Raw genomic sequence first — 27,487 nt, forward strand, 5'->3', positions numbered from 1 at the left:
TCCTCCCATGGTGTGTTGGCCATTTGACAGTTGACTAAATAGGACCTGGCTGGGGAGATGGTTTTCAGCCATCCATCAAAGTTGATTTTGCAACAATTTTGCCCGAATTGTTGTGGAGCTGAATTTCTTTAGCATTTTTATGTATCGCTGATGCACAGTCCAGGTCTCATTACAGTACAGGAGTGTTATGCCCCTGTTTTGTACACTATGGCTTTAGTCGATATGCAGAGGTCTTTGGTAAACACTCCATACCTGTAGCTTGTGGAAGGCTGAGCTGGTACCCGGGCGCTGTCAACGTTTATCTTGTATTTGTCTGGTACCGAAGACAAATTGGTGATGCTTGAGGCCAGTGTTTTGGGCACTAGTCTAGTGCGACAGAATTTGTTTGATTCCACTATTCTGAATTGAATTTGATGTGTCGATTATCAAGCTTGGTCTTGGGCTGCACTGGAAATTCCTTTATTCAATTGGGCTACTTTAGGGCAGAGGCATTGGTGATCTTCTTGGGACCTTTGGGCCGTATGATGTCTTGGTGCTAGGTCAATGTTCCTTGCTGCTTGAACAAGTCTAGGATCTGTCCAACAGGCATAGCCACCTGCATGGATCGTGTAATATAGTCTTCGCTTCGATCTTGGACCCAAGTAATGACTCCCAAGTGTTGCCAATCCTTAGGATGCCTACCATAGTTTGAATCTGTTGTTTTGGTGAAAGAGAATATTTGTTATAATGAAACTGTTCTGAGCACACTTTGTTAGCAGCGTGACATAATTTGTATTGTCTGCCACCCCATTTTTCCCCAAGGGTTGTTCCAGAAGTAACAGCCAATCCTGCCATTAAAGTCCCTAGAATGTTTTTTTTTCTTTTGGATGGCAGTGAGGACTTCAGGATCAGAATAGAACTTTCCTTTATCTTCATTGGATCCCTACAGTGCAGAAGGAGGCCATTCAGCCCATTGAGTGTGCACCCTATCCCTGTAACCCCACCAAACCTGCAGATCCCTGGACACTAAGGTGGTAATTATTATCATGTCCAATCCACCTAAGCTGCACATATTTGGACTGAGGGAGGAAACTGGAGCACCTCCAGGAAACCCACGCAGACACTGGGAGAAAGTGCAAAATCCACAGTCATCCCAAGGCCAGAATTGAACCTAGGTCCCTGGTACTGTGATGCAGCAGTGCTAGCCACTGTGCCACAAGGGTCTGGGCATAAGCACAGACTGTAATATATGGTTTTGGCTAAGCTGTAGGTGAAATGTCAAGTGTCGCCTATTAATGCACTTTCCACCTAGAGGCAAGTCCCATTTGGTTTTACAGAAGTATTTTCTGTAGAATGTTTTATTTATGATTCATTGAACAGTATGATTTTAATTGTTTCTACTAACCATATTTTGACATGAATAAATGAGTACAGTCAATGGTGAGAATGGGAAGAACAGGAGAAAACAAAGCCAAGGACCAAAACCGAATTGTCGTTGAGTTCTACTTGCAGAAGCCTTCAGTGATGTGATGATCAATGTTTTGGTTCCTTGTTCAACAGTAAAGTTTGAGTGAAATATTGTTGTGGGAATCTTCAAAGGGCTGGCAAATTCTGCTTCAACTAGAGGTGTGTAAAATTCATTAATCAATCCATTCCATACTGATCTACTGTTAGTCTCTTCTCTCTGCACGGAGTTATTTTTTTTCGATTCCTACATCCTGCTGATTCAGTGGAAATGCATCTCTGAACAGTACAGAAACGCAAGTTATTTGGTTAATCTCAATGTGCACTTGTGCTCAACTGAGCAGCTTTGTGGCTGATAGGGGTTGACCAGTGAGGTGCAAAAGAGCAGGAGAGCTAGCATAGTGCATTTGACAACCGCAAGATTTGTTAGTGCTCTTTTGGGGGGGGTTTAAACTAATGCAGCAGCGGCATGGGAACCTGGATTGTAGTTTTAGGGTACGAGAGATTGAGAGTATAGAGGTCAGGAGCACAGATTTGACTTTGCAGGAGGGGGCCAGTGTTCAGGTAGGTGGTTTGAAGCGTGTCTACTTCAATGCCAGGAGTATACGAAATAAGGTAGGGGAACTGGCAGCATGGGTTGGTACCTGGGACTTCGATGTTGTGGCCATTTCGGAGACATGGATAGAGCAGGGACAGGAATGGATGTTGCAGGTTCCGGGGTTTAGGTGTTTTAGTAAGCTCAGAGAAGGAGGCAAAAGAGGGGGAGGTGTGGCGCTGCTCGTCAAGAACAGTATTACGGTGGCGGAGAGGATGCTAGATGGGGACTCTTCTTCCGAGGTAGTATGGGCTGAGGTTAGAAACAGGAAAGGAGAGGTCACCCTGTTGGGAGTTTTCTATAGGCCTCCTAATAGTTCTAGGGATGTAGAGGAAAGGATGGCGAAGATGATTCTGGATAAGAGCAAAAGTAACAGGGTAGTTATTATGGGAGACTTTAATTTTCCAAATATTGACTGGAAAAGATATAGTTCGAGTACATTAGATGGGTCGTTTTTTGTACAATGTGTGCAGGAGGGTTTCCTGACACTATGTTGACAGGCCAACAAGAGGCGAGGCCACTTTGGATTTGGTTTTGGGTAATGAACCAGGCCAGGTGTTGGATTTGGAGGTAGGTGAGTATTTTGGGGACAGTGACCACAATTCGGTGACGTTTACGTTAGTGATGGAAAGGGATAAGTATACCCCGCAGGGCAAGAGTTATAGCTGGGGGAAGGGCAATTATGATGCCATTAGACATGACTTGGGAGGGGTAGGTTGGAGAAGTAGGCTGCAAGTGTTGGGCACACTGGATAAGTGGAGCTTGTTCAAGGAACAGCTACTGCGTGTTCTTGATAAGTAGGTACCGGTCAAGCAGGGAGGAAGGCGTCGAGCGAGGGAACCGTGGTTTACCAAAGAAGTGGAATCTCTTGTTAAGAGGAAGAAGGAGGCCTATGTGAAGATGAGGTGTGAAGTTTCAGTTGGGGCGCTTGATAGTTACAAGGTAGCGAGGAAGGATCTAAAGAGAGAGCTAAGACGAGCAAGTAGGGGACATGAGAAGTATTTGGCAGGTAGGATCAAGGAAAACCCAAAAGCTTTCTATAGGTATGTCAGGAATAAAAGAATGACTAGGGTAAGAGTAGGGCCAGTCAAGGACAGGGATGGGAAGTTGTGTGTGGAGTCTGAAGAGATAGGCGAGATACTAAATGAATATTTTTCGTCAGTATTCACTCAGGAAAAAGATAATGTTGTGGAGGAGAATGCTGAGACCCAGGCTATTAGAATAGATGGCATGGAGGTACGTAGGGAAGAGGTGTTGGCAATTCTGGACAGGCTGAAAATAGATAAGTCCCCGGGGCCTGATGGGATTTATCCAAGGATTCTCTGGGAGGCCAGGGAAGAGATTGCTGGACCTTTGGCTTTGATTTTTATGTCATCATTGGCTACAGGAATGGTGCCAGAGGACTGGAGGATAGCAAATGTGGTCCCTTTGTTCAAAAAGGGGAGCAGAGACAACCCCGGCAACTATAGACCGGTGAGCCTCACGTCTGTTGTGGGTAAAGTCTAGGAGGGGATTATAAGAGACAAGATTTATAATCATCTAGATAGGAATAATATGATTAGGGATAGTCAGCATGGCTTTGTGAAGGGTAGGCCATGCCTCACAAACCTTATCGAGTTCTTTGAGAAGGTGACTGAACAGGTAGACGAGGGTAGAGCAGTTGATGTGGTGTATATGGATTTCAGTAAAGCGTTTGATAAGGTTCCCCACGGTAGGCTATTGCAGAAAATACAGAGGCTGGGGATTGAGGGTGATTTAGAGATGTGGATCAGAAATTGGCTAGCTGAAAGAAGACTGAGGGTGGTGGTTGATGGGAAATGTTCAGAATGGAGTTCAGTTACAAGTGGCGTACCACAAGGATCATTTCTGGGGCCGTTGCTGTTTGTCATTTTTATCAATGACCTAGAGGAAGGCGCAGAAGGGTGGGTGAGTAAATTTGCAGATGACACTAAAGTCGGTGGTGTTGTCGACAGTGTGGAAGGATGTTGCAGGTTACAGAGGGACATAGATAAGCTGCAGAGCTGGGCTGAGAGGTGGCAAATGGAGTTTAATGTAGAGTAGTGTGAGGTGATTCACTTTGGAAGGAATAACAGGAATGTGGACTATTTGGCTAATGGTAAAGTTCTTGGAAGTGTGGATGAGCAGAGGGATCTAGGTGTCCATGTACATAGATCCCTGAAAGTTGCCACCCAGGTTGATAGGGTTGTGAAGAAGGCCTATGGTGTGTTGGCCTTTATTGGTAGAGGGATTGAGTTCCGGAGTCATGAGGTCATGTTGCAGCTGTACAAAACTCTGGTACGGCCGCATTTGGAGTATTGCGTACAGTTCTGGTCACCTCATTATAGGAAGGACGTGGAAGCTTTGGAACGGGTGCAGAGGAGATTTACCAGGATGTTGCCTGGTATGGAGGGAAAATCTTATGAGGAAAGGCTGATGGACTTGAGGTTGTTTTCGTTGGAGAGAAGAAGGTTAAGAGGAGACTTAATAGAGGCATACAAAATGATCAGGGGGTTAGATAGGGTGGGCAGTGAGAGCCTTCTCCCGCGGATGGAAATGGCTAGCACGAGGGGACATAGCCTTAAACTGAGGGGTAATAGATATAGGACAGAGGTCAGAAGTAGGTTCTTTACGCAAAGAGTGGTAAGGCCATGGAATGCCCTACCTGCAACAGTAGTGAACTCGCCAACATTGAGGGCATTTAAAAGTTTATTGGATAAGCATATGGATGATAATGGCATAGTGTAGGTTAGATGGCTTTTGTTTTTTGACTTCCCATGTCGGTGCAACATCGTGGGCCGAAGGGCCTGTACTGCGCTGTATCATTCTATGTTCTAAGACATCCAAAAGGACTTAGCTGCCAATGAAGTGCTTTCCAAAGTGTAGTCATAATTCCAGTGTAGGAAATGCGGCAGCTGGTTTCTGCACAGTAAGCTCCAATAGATGTGCGATAACCTGATTTTTTTGAAAAGTATGATTGGGGATAAACATTGGCCAGGACAATGCAGGTTACAAATCCTTCTCTGAATAGTTCCATGAAGTCTTTTCGATTCACCTGAGAGAGCAGATAGGACTTTGATTTAACATTGTCTTTGAAAAGACTGTGAACCTAGGTGTAGCATTCCCTGAATAGTGTAACTTTCTGACTTGGGCTAGAATGCTGCTAGATCAGCCGCAATGGACATTGTGTAAGGAGTCTTAAATTGGCACTGGGAATTAAGCAACTTGGCAGATGGACTGAGTGAGTGTTCCAGAAGTTGAGCAGGAATAGTTGTTAAGTAAGAAGGATGGTGAAGTAGCCTGATATTGATGGATGGAAGAGGTCTGACCGCTTGAGTCGAGAACCTTGGTTTGGTGAAATGTGATGAGCTGGTGAAGCTTGGCAAGTGATGCAGATGCACATTTTAGTTGTTGATGACTTGGCTGTATCATTTTGGGATCAGCTTCCCTAAGGTGATAAGTTTGCTTGAGTCTCCCTCTCATCTTCTACATATTTTGAAGGTATGTATTCCTGATCACCAAACCTCGCCACCACTGCTCTAATCTCCAGCTAGACGGTTATGCCAAGTTGGATGCTGTTTGATGTTTTGAAGTCCTCACTACTGAAATATTACTTTCAACTAGGCCAATGGGACTTGCCTGCACTATACCATTCTTATCATGCTTGTTGCTTTAAAACATATTTCTACTGCCCTGGCCGTTGTCGTTGTCTTGTATTGCTACTATATCAGCTTAACCAGTATCCAAGGGCTTCTCTGCTATTATATGAATGGCTCGAACAGCCTTGTTCTCCACCTGGCCTCCCAATAATGTCTGGAGAGGTCACCATTCCCATCCGATTCCTGCCCACTAACGTTTTTTGCTATCTTCACCTCTCCACTCCACAGGAATTTTGCACTAATCTCCAATTTTCGTCTCTAACTTTACTGTTTGGCTGAAGCATCTGCTTGACCAACACTCTTGCTAAAATTCTTCATTTTTCTGCTTCTCTTGTTGGATATGGTGCTTGCTTTTGGTAGGAACTGTATTCCCCTCAATTTTCTATCCAAGTTTCAATCATGTTATACTGATAATTAATGATTTTTGGCATGGACCTTCTAAAAGAAAAAAAATTTGGAAGCCAACTTAAATTGTATTTTATTTCTACATTTATGTATTAGAAAGAGGAAACCAAATTTAATATATGAAAGTTCAGATGCAACAGCCAAGCATATTTTGGCAAAGAATTGCATGTGCTTTATGCCCTGTGGCACAAAATGTGTTTTCTTTGGCCGTATTAAAAACTAAATTGATGTTACTTCCGGTGGCGGCTATGAAGGAGTAAGTCGCACATTTTGGTGGCTCCCGCTCGGGTCGGACTTTTAGACCTTTCCCCCGATTTTCTACCGGACTTGATTTGAAAAATCGATGATGTGGAGATGCCGGCGTTGGACTGGGGTGAGCACAGTAAGAAGTCTTACAACACCAGGTTGAAGTCCAACAGGTTTGTTTCGATGTCACTAGCTTTCTGAGCGCTGCTCCTTCCTCAGGTGAATGAAGAGGTATGTTCCAGAAACATATATATATAGACAGATTCAAAGATGCCAGACAATGCTTGGAATGCGAGCATTAGCAGGTGATTAAATCTTTACAGATCCAGAGATGGGGTAACCCCAGGTTAAAGAGGTGTGAATTGTGTCAAGCCAGGACAGTTGGTAGGATTTCGCAGGCCAGATGGTGGGGGATGAATGTAATGCGACATGAATCCCAGGTCCCGGTTGAGGCCGCACTCGTGTGCGGAACTTGGCTATAAGTTTCTGCTCGGCGATTCTGCATTGCCGTGCGTCCTGAAGGCCGCCTTGGAGAACGCTTACCTGGAGATCAGAGGCTGATTGCCCTTGACTGCTGAAGTGTTCCCCGACTGGAAGGGAACATTCCTGCCTGGTGATTGTTGCGCGATGCCCGTTCATTCGTTGTCGCAGCGTCTGCATGGTCTCGCCAATGTACCGCGCTTTGGGATATCCTTTCCTGCAGCGTATGAGGTAGACAACGTTGGCCGAGTCGCACGAGTATGTACCGCGTACCTGGTGGGTGGTGTTCTCGTGTGTAATGGTGGTATCCATGTCGATGATCTGGCACGTCTTGCAGAGATTGCCATGGCAGGGTTGTGTGGCGTCGTGGTCACTGTTCAGAAGGCTGGGTCGTTTGCTGCAAACAATGGTTTGTTTGAGGTTGCGCGGTTGTTTGAAGGTAAGCAGTGGGGGTGTGGGGATGACCTTGGCAAGATGTTCATCTTCATCGATGACGTGTTGAAGGCTGTGAAGAAGATGTCGTAGTTTCTCCGTTCCGGGAAAGTACTGGACGACGAAGGGTATTCTGGCGGTTGCATCCCATGTTTGTCTTCTGAGGAGGTCGGTGCGGTTTTTTGCTCCATATCCCGTTCGTACGAGAGCATCTTTCAACGTCTGTAGATGTCTGTTACGCTCCTCCTCGTCTGAGCAGATCCTGTGTATACGGAGAGCTTGTCCATAGGGGATGGCTTCTTTAATGTGTTTAGGGTGGAAGCTGGAGAAGTGGAGCATCGTGAGGTTATCCGTGGGCTTGCGGGAAAGCGAAGTGCTGAGGTGACCGTCCTTGATGGAGACGAGTGTGTCCAAGAATGCAACTGATTTTGGAGAGTAGTCCATGGTGAGTCTGATGGTTGGATGGAACTTGTTGATGTCATCGTGTAGTCGTTTCAGTGATTCTTCGCCGTGGGTCCAAAGGAAAAAAATGTCATCGATGTATCTGGTGTATAACGTCGGTTGAAGGTCCTGTGCGGTGAGTAGGTCTTGTTCAAACTTGTGCATGAAGATGTTGGCATATTGGGGTGCGAATTTGGTCCCCAGGGCTGTTCCGTGCGTCTGCATGAAGAACTTGTTGTCGAAGGTGAAGCTGTTGTGATCCAGAATGAAGCGGATGAGTTGCAGAATTGCGTCTGGAGATTGACAGTTGTCGGTGTTGAGTACTGAGGCTGTTGCAGTAATGCCGTCGTCATGGGGACCCGATTGAAGTTTAGATTGGATGCCCAAGAGGGGGCTCCAGAAAGGAGCTGACTGGCTGACCAGGAGGAACATCAAACTGCAGTGGAGTTGGAGGTGGTGATGCTGAGAGACCAGCAGAAAAGGCTCCTGGAGAAGGTGGAGGACCTAGAGAATATGTCCCGCCGGCAGAACTTGAGGGGTCCGAAGGAGCGGCCACTGGGGCATACATAGCGGGCATATTCGGGAAGCTGCTGGGGGACGGGGCATTCCCGACCCTTGGAGGTGGACAGGGCTCACACATCGCTCGCGAGGAAGCCGTGAATGGGAGACACCCCCCCCCCCCCCCCCCCGGAGGGCAATGGTGGTGAGGTTCCACAGGTATTTGGATAAGGAGTGTATTTTGCAGTGGACCAAGCAGACAGTAAATGGGACAACAGTATCCTGCGGATCTATCAGGACCTGAGTGCGTAGGTGGCCAGGAGAAGAACGGGGTTTAACCAGATACGGTGACCCTTTTTAAGAAAAAGGTGAAGTTGGGACTGCTGTATCCGGCCCGTCTCTGGGTCACGTACAAGGAGCAATATTTTTATTTCAAGTCACCTAAGGAAGCGCTGGACTTCGCGAAAAGGAAAGGACTGGTGGCGAGTGGGAACTTTGAACTTTGCTGGAACGTTCATGTTTTTAAAAAAACGTTTTTCGTTTTGCGGACGGTATTTGTAATGCCTTGATTTGGGGCAGTTGCAGAGCTGAGTGAGTTAAAGTTTACATTTGCACTGTTGGGGGATGGAGATGTGTTTGTCTAGATGCTGGATCTTTTGCTTGATCTTTTCTTTGTTTAGCGGGGGGTTTTTCTTCTCGTCAGGCAATTGTGTTGGGATTGTTTTTCATTTGAATATGTATGTATGAGCGGCGGGGAGGGTAGGGAGGGAACAACAGGTGGGAGAATGTCTGGCGCCAGGGGTGAGGGCCACCAAGCTAGCTGGGCGGGCTAGGTCACGGAAGTGTAATGGGGGGGTGAGCAGATGTTAGGCTTATCAAAGGGGTTGATTTACATTGTGCTGTTACTGGGGGAGGGGGGAAAATATTCTGCTGACGAGGGATTGGATTGGATTTGTTTATTGTCACGTGTACCAATGTACAGTGAAAAGTATTTTTCTGCGAGCAGCTCAACAGATCATTAAGTACATGGGAAGAAAAGGGAATAAAAGAAAATACATAATAGGGCAACACAACATATACAATGTAACTACAAAAGCACTGGCATCGGATGAAGCATACAGGGTGTAGTGTTACTGAGGTCAGTCCATATGAGGGTCATTTAAGAGTGGTGACAGTGGGGAAGAAGCTGTTTTTGAGTCTCTTCGTGCGTGTTCTCAGACTTCTGTATCTCCTGCCCAATGGAAGAAGTTGGAAGAGTGAGTAAGCCGGGTGGGAGGGATCTTTGATTATGCTGCCTGCTTTCCCCAGGCAGTGGGAGGTGTAGATGGAGTCAATGGATGGGAGGCAGGTTTGTGTGATCGACTGGGCGGTGTTCACGACTCTCTGAAGTTTCTTGCGGTCCTGGGCCGAGCAGTTGCTATACCAGGCTGTGATGCAGCCCGATAGGATGCTTTCTATGGTGCATCTGTAAAAGTTGGTAAGGGTTAATGTGGACATGCCAAATTTCCTTAGTTTCCTGAGGAAGTATAGGCGCTGTTGTGCTACACCACTCCATTAGGTTCTTGATCTCCCGCCTGAATTCTGACTCGTCGTTATTTGAGATCCGGCCCACTGGTCGTATCGTCAGCAAACCTGTAGATGGAATTAGAACCAAGTTTTGCCACACAGTCGTGTGTGTACAGGGAGTAGAGTAGGGGGCTAAGTACGCAGTCTTGCGGGGCCCCGGTGTTGAGGACTATTGTGGAGGAGGTATTGTTGTTCATTCTTACTGATTGCGGTCGTTGGTCAGAAAATCGAGGATCCAGTTGCAGAGTGGGGAGCCAAGTCCTAGGTTTTGGAGCTTTGATATGAGCTTGGCTGGGATTATGGTGTTGAAGGCGGAGCTGTAGTCAATAAATAGGAGCCTGATGTAGGAGTCCTTGTTTTCGAGATGCTCTCGGGATGAATGTAGGGCCAGGGAAATGGCGGCTGATGTGGACCGGTTGCAGCGGTATGCGGATTGCAGTGGATCAACTCATTCTGTGAGTCGATTGGGGGGGGGGGTCGATGAGCCCCCCCCAACTAGACTGATAACCTGGAATGTACGAGGGCTAAATGGGCCGGTCAAGAGGGCAGCGTGTTCGCGCATTTGAGAGGACTGAAGGTGGACGTGGTAATGCTGCAGGAGACGCACCTCTGAGTAGCTGACCAGATTAGATGAAGGAAAGGTTGAATCGGACAGGTTTTTCACTCTGGACTGGACTCTAAGGCTAGAGATCCTGATCAACAAGCGAATGGTGTTTGAGGCGGGAAGAATAGTTTCGGATGAGGGAGGTCGGTACATTATGGTCAGTGGGAAATTGGAGGGTGTGCAGGTGGTACTAGTAAATGTGTATGCGCCAAATTGGGACGATGTGGAGTTTATAAAGAGGATGCTGGGGAAGATAACAGACGAGGATTCTCATAAGCTGGTCATGGGAGGGGACATCAACACAGTTATTGACCCTGGTTTAGACAGGTCAAGCTCAAAAACTGGCAGGGTGCCAGCAATGGCAAAGGAACTAAAAGGGTTCATGGAGCTGATGGGGGGGGGGGGTGGACCCATGGAAATTTGGGCAGCCGAGGGTGAAGGAGTTCTCCTACTCACACGTGCATAAAGTGTACTCCCGGATTGATTTCTTTATTCTGAGTAGGGCTCTACAAGGGTGGTGGACACTGGGTACTTGGCGATCACCATCTCAGACCATGCCCCGCACTGGGTTGACCTACAGGTTATTAAAGACTGTAACCAGTGCCTGCACTGGAGGTTCGACATGGGACTTTTAGCTGACTAAGAGGTGTGCGGGTGATTGAGGAAATGTATTCAGAACTACCTGGAGGTCAAGTGACACGGGGGAAATTTCTGCAGCCTTGGTCTGGGAGGCATTGAAGGCGGTGGTTAGAGGGGAACTGATCTCGATATGGGCCCACAGGCGGAAGACCGGGCAGAGGCAGACCGACTTGTAAAGGAGATACTGCAGGTCGACAGGAGGTATGCGGAGACGCCAGAGGCAGGGCTTTTAAGGGAACGGCGGAGGCTATAGGCGGAGTTTGGTTTGTTAACCACAGGGAGGGCAGTAGAGCAGCTGAGAAAGACGAGGGGGGGGGGGCGATTTATGAGCATGGAGAGAAAGCCAGCAGAATGCTTGCACAGCAGCTTAGAAAGATGGAGGCCGCTAGGGAGATTGGGAAAGTAAGGGACGGGGACGGGAGCCTGGTTGGAGACTCAGCAGGGGTGAATAAGGCCTTTAAGGAGTTTTATAGTAGACGACGGGTCGGAACCCCACCTGGGCCAGAGGGGATGAGGCACTTCCTAGGGGGGCTGAATTTTTCGAAGGTGGACCAGGAGCTGGTAGAAGGGCTGGGGGCCCCGATCGGGATCGAAGAGATAGCGGAGGGGCTGAAGGCAGTCTGGTAAAGCCCCGGGGCTCGACGGGTACCCAGTGAGTTCTACAAAAAGTTCTCTGGGATATTGGAGCTGCTGTTGATTAGGACATTCAATGAGGCAAGGGAGAGAGGGGTGCCTTCCCCTGACGATGTCACAGGCCACAATTTTGCTAATCCTGAAGCGGGATAAGCAGTGCTGTGTGGGTCCTACAGGCTGGTAACCCTATTGAATGTGGACGCCATACTGCTGGCCAAACTTTTGTCCTCTAGGATGGAGGATTGTGTTCTGGACATTATTGTGCAGGACCAGACGGAGTTTGTTAAGGGAAGGCAGTTGGTGGCCAATGTAAGAAGGCTGTTGAACGTTTTAAACGTGATCATGATGCTCCCGGAAGGTAGGGAGGTGGAGATAGTGGTTGCAATGGACGCAGAGAAGGCCTTTGATAGTAGAATGGGAATATCTGTGGGAGGTACTGGGACGGTTCGGATTTGGGCAGGGCTTTATTGACTGGGTCAGGTTGCTGTATCAGGCTCCTGTGGCGAGCGTACAGACGAATAGGACAACATATGACTATTTTAGGCTGCATCGGGGGACGAGACCGGGATGCCCTCTTTCCCCACTGTTGTTCGCGTTAGCCGTAGAGCCGTTGGCAATTGCACTGCGAGCTTCAAGGGGCTGGTCCGGGGGGGGGGGGGGAGAAAGAGTGGAACACAGAGTCTCGCTTTACGCAGGCGACTTGCTCCTGTATGTATCGGATCCAGCAGAGGGAATGAAAGAAATCATGAGGATTCTGGGGGAATTTGACCGGTTTTCGGGGTATAAAATGAAATATGGGGAAAAGTGAGATGTTTGCGGTCCAGGCGAGGGGACAGAAGAGGCGACTGGGGGAGCTGCCATTTAGAGTGGTAGGGGGAAGTTTTCGGTATCTAGGCACCCAAGTGGCGCAGGAATGGTAACGGCTGCACAAACTAAATCTGACCCGACTAGTAGACCAAATGAAGGACAATTTCCAAAGGTGGGACGTGCTCCCGTTGTCACGAGCTGGGAGGGTGCAGATGGTGAAGATGACGGTCCTCCCGAGATTCCTTTTTGTGTTTCAGTGTCTCCCCAACTTTATTCCGCGGTCCTGTTTTAAACGGGTCAACAAAGTGATCACTGGCTTTGTATGGGCGGGCAAGACCCCGCGAGTAAAAAAGGGCATGCTTGAACGGGGCCGGGGAGAGGGCGGGCTGGCGCTGCCAAACTTCAGTAACTACGATTTGGTGGCGAATATAGCCATGATCAGGAAGTGGGTGGTGGGGGAGGGTCGGCATGAGAGCGTGTGGAGGTGGCTTCATGTAAGGGTACCAGCTTGGGGGCATCGATAACGCAGCCTCTGCCGTTCCCGCCGGCACAGTACTCCACCAGCACCATGGTGGTGGCGGACCTGAGACTCTGGGGGCAATGGAGGAAACGTGGGAGTGGAGGGAGCATCGGTCTGGTCTCCAATTTGTAATAAGCAGCATTTTGCCCCGAGAAGGATGGACGGGAGGTTTCGGAGATGGCAGAGCGCAGGGGTTGAGAGGATGGGGATATGTTTATAGCGGGGTGCTTTCCTAGCTGGAGGAGAAATTTGGATTGGCGAGGGGAATCTAATTTAGGTACCTCCAGGTGCAGGACCTCCTAGGTGGGGAGGTCTCAACCTTTCCGCTCCTACCGCCAAGGGGGATACAGGATCGGGTAGTTTTCAGAGTGTGGGTGGGAGAAGGGAAGGTCTCTGACATCTATAAGGAACTCATGGGGTCAGAGGATATGCAGACTGAGGAGCTGAAGTGCAAGTGGGAGGAGGAGTTGGGAGTAGAAATAGAGGGTGGTCACTGGGCGGACGAGTTGAGTAGAGTCACCGCATCCACAACATGTGCCAGGCTCAGCCTGATACAATTCAAGGTCATTCACCAGGCTCACATGACAGTGGCCCGGATGAGCCGGTTCTTTGTGGTAGAAGATGTGGTAGGGCAGCATGGTAGCATTGTGGATAGCACAATTGCTTCACAGCTCCAGGGTCCCAGGTTCGATTCCGGCTTGGGTCACTGTCTGCGGAGTCTGCACATCCTCCCCGTGTCTGTGTGGGTTTCCTCCGGGTGCTCCGGTTTCCTCCCACAGTCCAAAGATGTGCAGGTTAGGTGGATTGGCCATGATAAATTGCCCTTAGTGTCCAAAATTGTCCTTAGTGTTGGATGGGGTTACTGGGTTATGGGGATGGGTGGAGGTGTTGACCTTGGGTAGGGTGCTCTTTCCAAGAGCCGGTGCAGACTCATTGGGCCAAATGGCCTCCTGCACTGTGAATTCTATGATCTATGAAAAAGGAAATGAAAATCGCTTATTGTCACAAGTAGGCTTCAAATGAAGTTACTGTGAAAAGCCCCTGGTCGCCACATTCCGGCGCCTGTTCGGGGAAGCTGATACGGGAATTGAACCGTGCTGTTGGCCTGCCTTGGTCTGCTTTCAAAGCCAGCGATTTAGCCCTGTGCTAAACCAGCCCCTGATAGGTGTGCAAAGTGTGCGGGAGGACCAGCGAACCATGTCCACATGTTCTGGACATGTCCAAAGCTTTGGGGATTCTGGCAGGGGTTTGCAGATGTCATGACCACAGTGTTAAAAACAAGAGTGGCACCGAGTCCAGAGGTGGCGATTTTCAGAGTGTCGGAAGATCCGGGTATCCAGGAGGAGAAAGAGGCAGACGTTCTGGCCTTTGCTTCCCTGGTAGCCCGGAGACTGATGATATTAGCTTGGAGGGACTCGAAGCCCCCGAAGTCAGAGACCTAGGTATCTGACATGGCTAGCTTTCTCTGTTTGGAGATAAAGCGAGTTCGCCCTGAGGGTCAATGTGGGTTCGCCCGGAGGTGGCAACCGTTCATCGACTTCTTTGCGGGAAAACTAACCGACAGCAGAAGGGGGGGGGGGGAGTTAGTTAGCTTAGAGTAAGGGGTTAATAAAGGTGCGACCTGTAAGGGAGGATGCAGGCTTTTGCACTGTTTATAGATTCATGTACATTGTTTATTTTGTTGTTGTAAAACCAAAAATACCTCAATAAATTTTTTTAAAAAACTAAATTAATTATCTATGTTCCGTGAACGTATACACTGACTTCCAATTTAGTGCCAGGTAAACTATACGTTAAGCCTCTACTAAGGCTATTTGTTTTGCAATGCATTTGACAATTGATTTTGCAAGGTTTAACTGAAACTCCTGTGCTTTTGTTTTGTTTGTAGCCTGGAATCGTGTCACCATTTAAACGTGTTTTCCTGAAAGGAGAGAAGGGGCGAGATAAGAAGGCACAAGAGAAGGTTACAGAACGAAGACCCTTGCATACAGTTACCCTGGCCTTGCCGGATCACAAAGTTGACCCAGAGATTCTGTTGAATGATTACATTGAAAAGGAAGTAAAGGTAGAACTGCAAACTCCAAGCTTCAACTTTATGCCTATCTTATAAGTTGATGCTTTTAAACTTACTACACACTCTTTAGAAACCTATATTGCAATCCCATGTTGCCGTTCAACTCGTGCAACCCATTGTTTCTGCACACCCTGTTTGTGTGCGCTGTATTGCATGAATGGGCTTGTCTTTTTTTGGGAGAGGCTGAAAGAGCGAATCGGAATTTACTGGACCTTGTTTCTTTATAAAGGCAGTGTTTTGCCATTTTTTTTATGGCTCGCTTTCCTGTGTCTGAAGGTCCTGGTTGCAATATTGAGGTATAGTTTTTTATTTGTCTCCTATACAATACTTTAGTGTTATGACCAGAACAGATAATGATTCCTGAGTTAACCAAATGCTGCAGGAAAACTTTGGCTTATTGGTGTCATGAGAATGTCACGTTAAGACATGTCTGTTCGCTCATGTTACTGTAGTGATGTCAAGAGTGTGGGTGGAGCTGAGCTCTGGCTCTGCTTTTTAGTTTCACTTTGAGAAAAGCTTGGGTGTGTTTTTTTTTTTTGGTTTAGTTTTCAGTGTTGGAGCTGAAGCCAGACAAAGCAGGTGTACAGTTCTCTCTGCCATGAAGAGACTATCTCTTGATCATTTGGTGAATTCAGAATTATAAATGTTCTCAATAGTGAATGCAAACCTGATGTTCTTATGTTAAAAGGTGTTTCTTTTGTCTTCTGGATGTTGTTTGGGAAGTTATTAAGGATTACTTAGTGTTGTATTCTTTGGGGGTTGTATTTGAATTAATGGTTGCTAAGATGTTCACTGTTTGTTTTAAAAAGGTTAACTTGAGTTAATAGAATAAACATTGTTTTGCTTTCAAAAATACTTTTTCCATTTCTGCTGTACTACACCCGTAGAGTGGGCTGTGTGCTCCCCATATCACAATCTTAAAAGTTGTGCGTCAGGTGAACTCCATGGTACACTTTGGGGATCTCGAAACCCTGGCCCATAACAAATTGGGGGCTCGAGGGATAAAAGTCCATTGGATTGGCTTAGTGAACTTAAAGACAGTGAGGGGTGAGCATATTGTGGTTGCTTTTCAGGCGTGGTATTCTAGTTTACGTATGGTGTGTGTTGTGGACAATGGTTCTTTCAGAGGCTCAGAAGTTTTTGGGGGTGAAGACGGTCACATGCAGTACCTTACGGACAGAGTAAAAGCAGACTGTTAGATTTCGCAAGAGCATTGCAGTTAACATTACCTGACAAAATGCGAAAAGATGAGGTCATTATGGCGGTGGCTAAGCATTTAAAGTTGCCTGAGATACAGTTTGACTCATTGGAAATGGCATAAATTCAGTTACAAATTAAACAAATGGAACATGAGAGAGAATTAAAGCAACTTGAATACAAAAGAGATAGAGAGGAAAGAGAAAGGGAGATACAGATCAGGGAAAAAGGATAAAGAGAGAGTTTGAACTTCAAAAAATGGCCATGAAATATGACAGTCAGTTAAAATTGGCAGGCGTAAAGGGAAACGTACAGTTGGATGATAGTGATGGGGAGAGTGAGAAAGAGTGTCATAGTCGAAGGCTTGGTGGGGATCTATTTAAATATGTCGAAGCATTGCCAAGGTTTGATGAGAAGGAGGTAGAAGCCTTTTTCATTTCATTTGAGAAGGTAGCTAAACAAATGAAATGGCCACAGGACATGTGGGTATTCCTGATTCGTACAAAGCTGATAGGTAGGACTAGTGAAGTGTTTGCATCACTATCCGAGGAGGTATCTGAGTCGTATGAGGAGGTGAAAAAAATCCATCTTGGGTGCCTGAAGCCTACCGACAAAGGTTTAGAAATTTAAGGAAAGAATTTGGTCAAACATACATGGAGCTTGAAAGGATCAAACAGAGTAATTTTGATAGGTGGATAAGGGCTTTGAAAATAGACCAAACGTATGAAGCTCTCTGAGAAATTATACTTTTGGAGGTGTTTAAAAGTTCAATTCCTGATGTAGTGGAAGAGCAGAGGGTTAAAATTGTGAGGTTCGCAGCAGAAATGGCAGATGATTATGAATTAGTTCATAAATCAAAGTTTGGTTTCCGACATCAGTTTTAGCCTGTGAGGGATAGAAACTGGGGACATGAGAAATACTCAAGTGGAAAAGGTAAAGGTGATCTGATGGGAGATAATAAGGAGAGTGTACCTCAGATTAAAAAATAAATCCAGGACTGGAAAAGAAATGAAAAGTTTCAAATGTTTTCACTGTAATAAACTGGGCCATGTAAAGTCAGTGTTGGTGGTTGAAGAAAAGCACTGGGAAGGCTGATGTGGTAACACAGGATATGACTGGGGTTTGTTAAAGTGGTAAAGGAAAGCCCAAGTGAAGTGAAGGAGGTGCAAAAGATTGCACAGTCTGATCAAGAGATGATTGATAAGGTGCCAGATCTCTTAAGAATTTACTTGTGTGGGTAAAGTTTACTCGTGTATCAGGAGGAGCAGGTAAAGAAGTCATAATTTTAAGAGATACGGGAGCTACTCAATCTTTAATGGTAAGAGATGAGGATTTGATTTGATTTATTATTGTCACGTGTTAGTATACAGTGAAAAAGTATTGTTTCTTGCATGCTGTCCAAACAATGCATACCGTACATAAGGAAGGAAGGAGAGACTAGAATATAATGTTACAGTTATAGCAAGGTGTAGAGAAAAGATCAACTTAATACGAGGTAGGTCTATTCAAAAGTCTGATGGCAGTAGGGAAGAAGCTGTTCTTGAGTCGGTTGGTACGTGACCTCAAACTTTGGTATCTATTTCCTATGGAAGAAGGTGGAAGAGATGTCTGGGGTGCGTGGGGTCCTTAATTATGCTGGCTGCCTTTCTGAGGCAGCGGGAATTGAAGATAGAGTCAATGGATGGGAGGCTGGTTTGTGTGATGGACTGGACTACATTCACGACCTTTTGTAGTTTCCTGCGGCCTTTAGGCTCCATACCAAGCTGTGATACAACCAGAAATAATGCTTTCTATGGTGCATTTGTAGAAGTTGGTGAGGGTCGTAGCTGACATGCCAAATTTCCTTAGTCTTCTGAGAGTCGTCGGTGGGCTTTCTTCACTATAGTGTTGGCATGGGGGGACCAGGACAGGCTGTTGGTGATCTGTCCACCTAAAAACTTGAAGCTCTTGACCCTTTCTACTTCATTCCCATTGATGTAGACAGGGGCATGTACTCCACTACGCTTCCTGAAGTCAATGACAATCTCCTTCGTTTTGTTGACATTGAGGGAGAGATTATTGTCGTCGTACCATTTCACCAGATTCTCTATCTCATTCCTGTACTCTTGTCTCGTCATTTTTTGAAATCCGACCCACTACTGTGGTGTCATCAGCAAATTTGAAAATCGAGTTGGAGGGGAATTTGGCCACACAGTCATAGGTGTATAAGGAGTATAGTAGTGGGCTGAGGACACAGCCTTGTGGGGCACTGGTGTTGAGGATGATCGTGGAGGAGGTGTTGTTGCCTATCTTTACTGATTGTGGCCTGTGGATTAGCAAGTTCAGGATCCAGTCGCAGAGGGAGGAGCCGAGGCCAAGGCCACGGAGCTTGGAAATGAGTTTTGTAGGAATGATGATGTTGAAGGCTGAGCTGTCGTCGATACATAGGTGTGTTTGTTATCTAGGTGTTCCAGGGTAGAGTACAGGGCCATGGAGATGGCGTCTGCTGTGGACCTGTTGCAGCGGTAGGCGAACTGTAGTGGATCAAGGCAATCTGGGAGGCTGGAGTTGATTTGTGCCATGACTAACCTTTCGAAGCACTTCATGATGATGGATGTCAGAGCCACTGGACGATAGTCATTAAGGCATGCTGCTTGACTTTGTTTTGGTGCAGGGATGATGCTTGTCTTGTTGAAGCAGATAGGGACCTTGGAATGTTGTAAAAAGAGGTTGAAGATGTCTGCGAATACCCCTGCCAGCTGATCCGCGCAAATCCTGATTGCTCGTTGGGGTACCCCATCCGGGCCAGTGGCTTTCCATGGGTTTACCTCGGAAAAGGCTGCTCTGATGTTTGCAGTGGTGATCTCAGATACAAGTTCATCTGCGGCTTCTGGGATGGAGGTCTCGCTCTCGCTGACCTCTTGCTCAAAGCAGGCAATGAATGCGTTGAGCTCATCAGGGAGAGGTGCGTTGGAGCCGACGATTTTGCATGCCTTCATCTTGTAGCCCGTTATGTCTTGCAGACCTTGCCATAGACGGCGGGGATCCGTGTGGCTAGCCTGAGACTCGAGCTTGGTACTGTATTTTGGTATCTTGGATGGATTTCTTTAGATCATATCTGGCTTTCTTGTAGAGGTCAGGGTCGCCTGACTTGAACGCCTCAGACCTAGACTTCAGCAAGCCGTGGATATCCCTGTTCATCCAGGGTTTCCGGTTGGGAAACACGCGGATTTGCTGCTTTGGCACACTTACTAATGAAGTCAGTTACTGTAGTGGCGTACTCGGTCAGGCTGGTCGCAGAGTTTTTAAATACTGACCTGTCCACTGACTCCAAGCAGTCCGGTAGGAGATCATCTGATTTCTCAGACCAACAATGCACGACTTTCTTTGAAGGATTCTCCCGCTTCAGTTTTTGCTTTTAAGCCCGGAACAGGAAGGAGCACAGCCTTGTCAGATTTGCCAAAGTGTGGGTGGGCAATAGAGCGGTAGGCATGTTTGATATTTATGTAGCAGTGGTCCAAGATTTTTGTGCCTCTGGTGGAACAGGTGACATGTTGGTGGTAACTTGGTAGCACGCTCTTGAGCTTGGCCTGATTGAAGTCCCCAGCTACAATGAACTAGGCCTCGGGATGTTTCGTTTCAAGGCTATTTGTGGCGGTGAATATTTCGTCCAGTGCGATTTTTACGTTCGCATGGGGTGGGATGTAAACTGCCGTCAGGGTAACGGAGCTGAACTCCCGCAGAAGGTAGTAGGGGCGGCATTTTGGCGTCGGGTATTCTAGGTCCGGGAAGCAGAAACTCGCCAGTGTTGCTACATCTAGGCACCAGGAGGTGTTGATTAGGAGGCAGACCCACCTCCCCTTGCCTTGCCTGAGGCCACCGTACGGTCCATTTGGTGGATTGAGAAGCCCTCTGGTTGTAGGGCACAGTCCGGTGAAGCAGGAGTGAGCCATGTCTCCGTGAAGCAGAGCACACAGTCCCTTAGTTCTCTTTGAAAAGTGAGTCTGGCTTTAACTTCGTCTAGTTTGTTTTCTAGAGATTAGACATTAGCTAGGAGTAAGCTAGGCAGAGTGGCTTTGGGACCACGTTGTTTCACTCTCACCTGCAGGCCTGCACGTTTTCCACGCTTCCTGGAGTGTCTGCTTCTTTTCGAGCCTGGGAGACGGTGAGAGTATGCAGTGTTAAGGGAATAGTTGTGTCCAATAAGGTTATTCACTCTGGTCGGTGTGTGGATGGAGGATTTCTTGTCTTGCTTGCGGTTCCTGCGTCGGTAGGTGGGTCTGCGCGGTCGAGCATTCCGCGTCGCTGTCGGGCTGCGGTTTGTCTTCACATGTTGGTGGATGTCCAGACCAGGCCCCTGCGCGGATGGGGTGAAGGCCGGTAAGTGTATGACGTCTCTGAGGTCACAGTTGCGGATGGAGAGATGGCCGGGTCCATGTGTTGGGGTCCGCAGGGTCCTTTCCAGATCGTGGTCTTCCTTCAGAGGACGGAGGACCTCTCGACCTGCAAGTAAATTTAAAAGAGCAGTATTGGTGATTGTTAGGCTGTGGGAATTGATTTTTAGGAGTGTGAGGCGACTATAGAGGGGGAGAGTGGCGGGAGAGCTTGGGGTCTGCGGGAGGTCGCATCTCTCTGGGTCAGTGGGGTTGGAAGCTGGGGGTGGGGGGGGGCTGCAGCTGCTGCGATGCTGGTCTGGTCGTTGGAGAGCAGCAGAGTGGAGGTCCCGACTTCTACTGTGTTTTCCAGGTCTCTGGGAGCCTGCAGAGTGAAGGCCCTGGCTTCTAAGGCGTTTTCCTGGTCTCTGTCAGCCGCTGTAGGGGAATTCCCAAGCCTGGGACTGCAGTTCTGGCAGCTGCTCACACCTAGTCGGCTGGTCCGGGTCGATTTCAGGTTGTCAGTTTCAGGTGCCTCCATGGTCCTAAAGCTTGCTAAATCTGTAAGTCATTGAATAAGACTCTTTTAGAGTTTTAAAAAGTTAGAATGAAGTTTTAGAAGCACAGAACGAGAGTAAAATATAGAATTAGAGGGTATGCTGGGCACAGCTTTCAAGAAGTCGCCTCGCTCCGGCCCCATCTGTCTTTCATTATGTAGTTTGGGAAGAATGTTGTCAGAAAAGGTGGTAATAAGTGGAATTCAGGGTGAGAAGAGTAGTGTTTCATTATATAAGGTAAGGTTGGAAAGTCCAGTGAAGAGTGGTGAAGTGGTAGTAGGAGTAATAGAGAAACTATCTTGTCTAGGAATACAGTTTATCTTGGGTAATGATATAGCTGGATCGCAGGTGGGAGTGATGCCTACTGTGGTTGATAAGCCAGTGGAAAATCAGACAACTGAAGTGTTGACGGGCGAATATCCTGGGATATTTCCGGATTGTGCAGTAACAAGGTCGCAAAGTCACAGGTTTAGACGAGAGGAGAAATCAAAGAGTGAAGATGAAGTTGAAGTGCAATTATCAGAAACGATTTTTGATCAGATGGTTGAAAAAGAACAAGAACAGGTGGAGGATGAGGCGGATATTTTTAATTCAGGAAAATTGGCAGAGTTACAACAGAAAGATGTAGAAATAAACCAGATGTATCAGAAAGCATATACGGAAGAGTAATCTGCGTGTATACCAGAGTGTTATTACCGTAAAAGTAATGTCTTGATGAGAAAATGGAGACCTTTAAATATTCAGGCGGATGAAAAGTGGTGCAGAAGTTCATCAAGTTGCATTGCCGGTAGGGTATAGAAAGGAGGTGTTGCGAGTTGCACAAGAGGTACCAGTGGGAGGTCATTTGGGAATAAGGAAAACTCGAGCTAAAATACAAAAACATTTTTATTGGCCTGGACTACATAAAGGTGTAGTTAAATGTTGTCAATCATGTCACACATGTCAAGTGATCGGGAAACCTCAAGCGGTGATAAAACCAGCGCCCTTAATACCCATTCCAGCATTTGAGGAACCTTTTGCGAGGGTCCTAATTGATTGCGTAGGACCGCTTCTTAAAACGAAAAGTGGGAATCAATATCTTTTGACGATATGGATGTGGCTACTTGGTTTCCAGAGGCCATTCCAGTACGTAATATTACAGCTAAAAAGATTGTGGAGGAATTACTTAAATTCTTTACTAGATATGGACTACCTACACAAATACAATCTGATCAAGGATCAAATATTACCTCTGTTATTCAAAGAAGTTATGGATAGCTTAGGAATAAAACAATTTAGATCAACTACGTACCATCCAGAATCCCAGGGAGTGTTAGAAAGGTGGTATCAGACATTAAAGACAATGTTGAGGGCTTATTGTCAAGATTATCCAGAGGATTGGGATAAAGGAATTTCATTCGTACTGTTTGCAATTAGGGATGCACCAAATGAGTCAACCAAATTCAGTCCTTTTTGAATTAATTTTTGGTCATGAAGTAAGCCTTAAATTGATTTAAGGAAAAATTGGTGAATGAGAAATCGGAAATTACATTATTGGATTACATGTCAAATTTAGGGAACGATTAAATAGAGCAGGTGAATTGGCGAGACAACATTTAAAAGTTGCACAAAATGTGATTTAAATGGTTGGCGGACAAGAAATCCAAAGTTTGTAGTTTTGCCAGTGGAGATCGAGTTTTAGTATTGTTATCAGTAGTAGGTGAACCTTTTAAAAGCTAGGTTTTGTGGACCTTGTCAGATTGAAAGGAAATTAAGTGAGGTGAATTATGTAGTAAAAACACCAGATAGAAGGAAGATTCACCGAGTATGAATATGCTTAAAAGGTACTTTGAAAGGGAAGGAGAATAGGAGGAGGTTTTAATGATTCTAACTCAAAGTGACGAACCAAATCCAGATGACTGTGAATTTGACATACCTCAAATTAAATTGGAAAATGAGGATGTTCTTAAAAATTGGGATAAATTGTTGCGTTACCTTCCAGAGGAAAAACGGACTGACCTGAAAGAGTTATTGATATCACGTGGGCAGGTTTGTAGAGATAAATTGGGAAGTATTAAAATGGCTATACATGATGTAGATGTGGGAAATGCTGTTCCATTCAAACAACATCCATACAGACTTAACCCTTTAAAACAGGCACAGGTTAACAAAGAGTTTGAGAGAATGCTTAAAAATGGCATAATTGAAGTGGGTTGCAGCCAATGGAGCTCACCCATAGTGATGGTACCTAAATCAGACGGTACCCAACCTTTGTGTGTGGGCTATAGAAAGGTGAATGCAGTTACAAGAACGGAGTCTTATTCTAGCCCACGTTTGGAGGATTGCATTGAGAAAGTGGGACAATCCGCTTTTATTTCCAAACTGGATTTACTTAAAGATTACTGGCAGGTATCTTTATCCGAAAGGGCGAAGGAGATTTCCGCATTTGTGACTCCAGATTGTACATACCAATTCAAAGTTATGCCATTTGGCATGAAAAACACCCCAGCCACATTTCAACGGTTAACTAATACGGTCATTTCAGTATTACCCAATTGTGCGGTATACATAGACGATCTGGTAATTTTCAGCCAAACATGGACAGAACATTTAAAACGTCTGATGGAGCTATTCGATCGACTTCAGGAAGGTGGGTTTGGTGATAATCCTAACCAAAAGTGAATTTGGAAAAGCTCAAGTCACTTTCCTTGGCCATACAATTGGACAGGGTCGAATGGTCATACGGGATGTGAAACCAACAGCTATTGAGGAGTTTTCAATACCCTCAAGACTAAGGGAAATAATGCAATTTCTTGGCATGAGTGGACTTGATCGAACATTTGTGCAAACGTTTTGTAGCGTGATTGCCCCACAGATGGACTTGCTGAAGAAACATCAAAAATTTCAGTGGGCAGCGGACTTTCAACAGGCATTTGACGGCCTGAAAGCGGTGATAACCAATGCTCCTGTGTTGAGAATTACAAGGGACTCTGTGATCAGATTGAACTAAAGTATCTGACTTTAAAGAGAAATGCCGAGGCGTAGAGAAATGGACGGATTGTGCAAGGACCTTCTTGTTCAAAGAGACTGTCAATCGAGACGGATTTCAGTTGGAGGAAGCAGAACAGGAAAAAAATGGACTATATTATTATAACTGTTTGCGTGTGTTGTTTTTTGAAACCATTTCTTAAAGGATAGTGAAAAGGTGAAAAATGAAACCATCTTGAAGTTGATGGTTTATTTTTATTTTCTTGGGGGGAGGTGTCATGAGAATGCCACTTAAAGAAATGTCTGTCTGCTCATGTTACTGCAGTGATGTCTGAGTGTGGGTGGAGCTGAGCTCTGGCTCTGCTTTTTAGTTTCACTTTGAGAAAAGCTTGGGTGTGTCTTTTCTTTGGTTCAGTTTTCAGTGTTGGAGCTGAAGCCAGCCAAAGCAGGTGTACTGTTCTCTCTGCCATGAAAAGACTACCTCTTGATCATTTGGTGAATTCAGAATTATAAATGTTCTCAGTAGTGAATGCAAACCTGATGTGCTTCTGTTAAAAGGTGTTTCTTTTGTCTTCTGGATGTTGTTTGGGAAGTTATTAAGGATTACTTAGTGTTGTATTCTTTGGGGGTTGTATTTGAATTAATGGTTGCTAAGATGTTCACTGTTTGTTTTAAAAAAAGTTAACTTGAGTTAATAGAATAAACATTGTTTTGCTTTCAAAAATACTTTTTCCATTTCTGCTGTACTACACCCGTAGAGTGGGCCGTGTGCCCACCATACCACAATCTATTCAAAGTTGTGGGTCAGGTGAACTCCATGATACACTTTGAGGTTCTCTAAACCCTGGCCCATAACATTGGCCATACCCTTTTTTTCTTCTGGAAACGAGAAGATCACAGCAGCACGAAGTCCAGTAGCACTTTTAGAAGATATATCAACCAGAAGAAATAAAACTTAGTTACATAATTAAAAATAGCCTTATAAAACATCTCTTTCCTCTCCTCCCCCCCCCCCCCCCCCCAAAAAAAAACCTGGTCAGCCCCATAAGTAGACACCTCACAGGCACCACTCCCTTGTAGAGGTTTAACTATGATAATCTAGTAATATTACCCAAGGCTAAATTTGCTATTGCTTACACCTCTGCTGTAGAAATCCAAGAAACCTCGGAGCAAGACTTTTTTTGCAACCTAAGACTTTTCTGGCTTGACTGGATGGCTGATTCCAACTTCACCTTCTCCCAGCCCAGAGCTGTTTCCAGGTATCAACACAAATCAGCTCAATATCTCTCCTTGCATATCCTTTCCCCTTCGATTCCATTGTTCCCACACTTCTTTTGAACACTGCTGTTCCAAAATATGAAAATCTTTCATGTCTTTCCTATTGCCCCCAATTTTGGAATCTAATAAAATTGAATAACCTCCCTTGTTTACTTTACGAAAACTTGAAAGCTATAAAAACCTTTTTCTCTATTTTTTGGGAATAAAACTGCTGAAAAATATTAGTCCCTCTATCTTCTAATGTAAATTTCTAAACGTGTTTACTTATAAAACCACTTTACCGTAAATTCATTACAAATGCATGCATTTCGCACCTTCAATCTTTTAATCCCTCAACTCTTCCAGGCAAATTATCTCCATTAATTGTTCCTCACCTGAACTAAATCATTTGTTCCTTCTTTTCAGAATAATACAATATTCCCCCAAAATTTTTTTAAAAAACATCCATTCTCATGTTTGGTCATTATTCAAGTGGCACCTTATATTTTTTTATATGACTTCGCAGCAGAGCCCGGTGCTTCTTTCTTTCCAGTGTCCAGAATGGGTTACTGAAGTGACTGGCTTTTTTTTTCTCCCTAATCCAGGGACACTTGTCAGAATGCTGAAACAAAACCGGAATCAAAACCTCGAGCTGGAAAAGAGAACCTGCTCAAAAATTTCATTTAAATAAATGATTTAACAGGAAATTGTTGATTTCATTTTTTACCCTTGATTACTTTTTGTGAAATATTCTTATTCTAATGCCAAAGAAAGGAATCTAACTTTTAAACAGCTGAACATGGTAGGATCGGTGCTTTTTCTGTTTAGCTGAGTATGTCAGTTACATGCATTGGGATTAAAGGTTGCAGGGTTAGGTAGCAGGAGAAATACAAACAACAGTACAGCACAGGAACAGGCCCTTCAGCCCTCCAAGCCTGTACCGGTCATGATACCAACCCTCAGCACTTCCTTGTTTTGTATCCCTCTATACCCATCCTATGCATGTTTGTCAAGATGCCGTTTGAATGCCATGAACGCCGTTAATGTATTGGTTTCCACAACCTCCCCAGGCAACGCATTCCAGGCACTCCCCACCCTCTGCATAAAAAAACCTGCCTCGCACATCTTTAAACTTTGTCCCACAGACCTTAAACCTATGCCCACTGGTGACTGACCCCTCCACCCTGGGAAAGAGTGCCTGCCCATCCACTCTTTCCATGCGCCTCATATAATATACTTCTGAGATGGAAGCGTTCAGTGAAGAACTAAACATGGTCAAGTGAGGAGCAACAAAATGTAAATTATATTGGGAGAATGTTTTGTTCTACTATTGCGTTGGGTGGAGGAAGCTTGACGTTTCAGGAAAATGATTTTTTCTTCTATTCATTCGTGACAGTATTCCTTCAGACTCCTGTGAAGGAGTTGCGCTCCGAAAGCTAGTGACTCCAAAGAGCTGGACTTTAACCTGGTGTTGTAAGACTTCTTACGATGCCATTGAATGTCAAGGGATGGTGGTTAGATTTTCTCGTTGGAGTTGGTATCTGCCTGGCACTTGTGTGGTATTTATTTTACTTGCCACTTGTCAGCCGAAGCCTGGATGTTTTGTGCACGTGTCTAAATGCATGAGAAAGTACAAATAGTGGCAGAACTGAAATGTAGGGTCCAGACAGATTAAATTTATATAGTCAGCTGACTCCGAGAAGGAGCCACCAAACAAAATGAACAATGTGGATGTTCGTTCTGCAGCTTAGACCATAAGACATCGGAGCAGAATTAGGCCACTCGACCCATCGAGTCTGCTCCGCCTTTCAATCCTGACTGATATTTTCTCACCCCCATAACCCCTGATCCTCTTATTAATTAAGAACCTGTCTATCTGTCTAAAAGACAATGATTTGGCCTGCACAGCCTTCTGCGGCAAAGAGTTCCACAGATTCACCACCCTCTGGCTGAAGAAATTCCTCCTCATCTCTGTTTTAGGATCGTCCCTTTAGTCTGAGATTGTGTCCCCTGGTTCTCGGTCTTGCTACTAGCGGAAACATCCTCTCCATGTCCACTCTATCCAGGCTTCGCAGTATCCTGTAAGTTTCAATAAGATCCCCCCTTGTCCTTCTAAAC

General features: G+C 45.8%; 1 protein-coding gene across 3 annotated transcripts in view; it reads left to right on the forward strand.

Annotated features, from left to right (window-relative positions):
• ccm2 (CCM2 scaffold protein) overlaps positions 1-27,487 on the forward strand; it is a 151,130-nt gene that overhangs the window by 39,263 nt on the left and 84,380 nt on the right. For 2 of the 3 annotated variants that reach the window (XM_072499047.1, XM_072499048.1), the window contains exon 2: positions 14,854-15,030. The exons of the other annotated variant lie outside the window; for it this stretch is intronic. In XM_072499047.1, the coding sequence (XP_072355148.1) occupies positions 14,854-15,030 (177 nt within the window). The remainder of the gene's footprint in view (positions 1-14,853; positions 15,031-27,487) is intronic. 3 annotated transcript variants of the gene reach the window in all.

The sequence above is a fragment of the Scyliorhinus torazame genome, chromosome 4 (genome assembly GCF_047496885.1).
Source record: "Scyliorhinus torazame isolate Kashiwa2021f chromosome 4, sScyTor2.1, whole genome shotgun sequence".
NCBI lineage: Eukaryota > Metazoa > Chordata > Chondrichthyes > Carcharhiniformes > Scyliorhinidae > Scyliorhinus > Scyliorhinus torazame.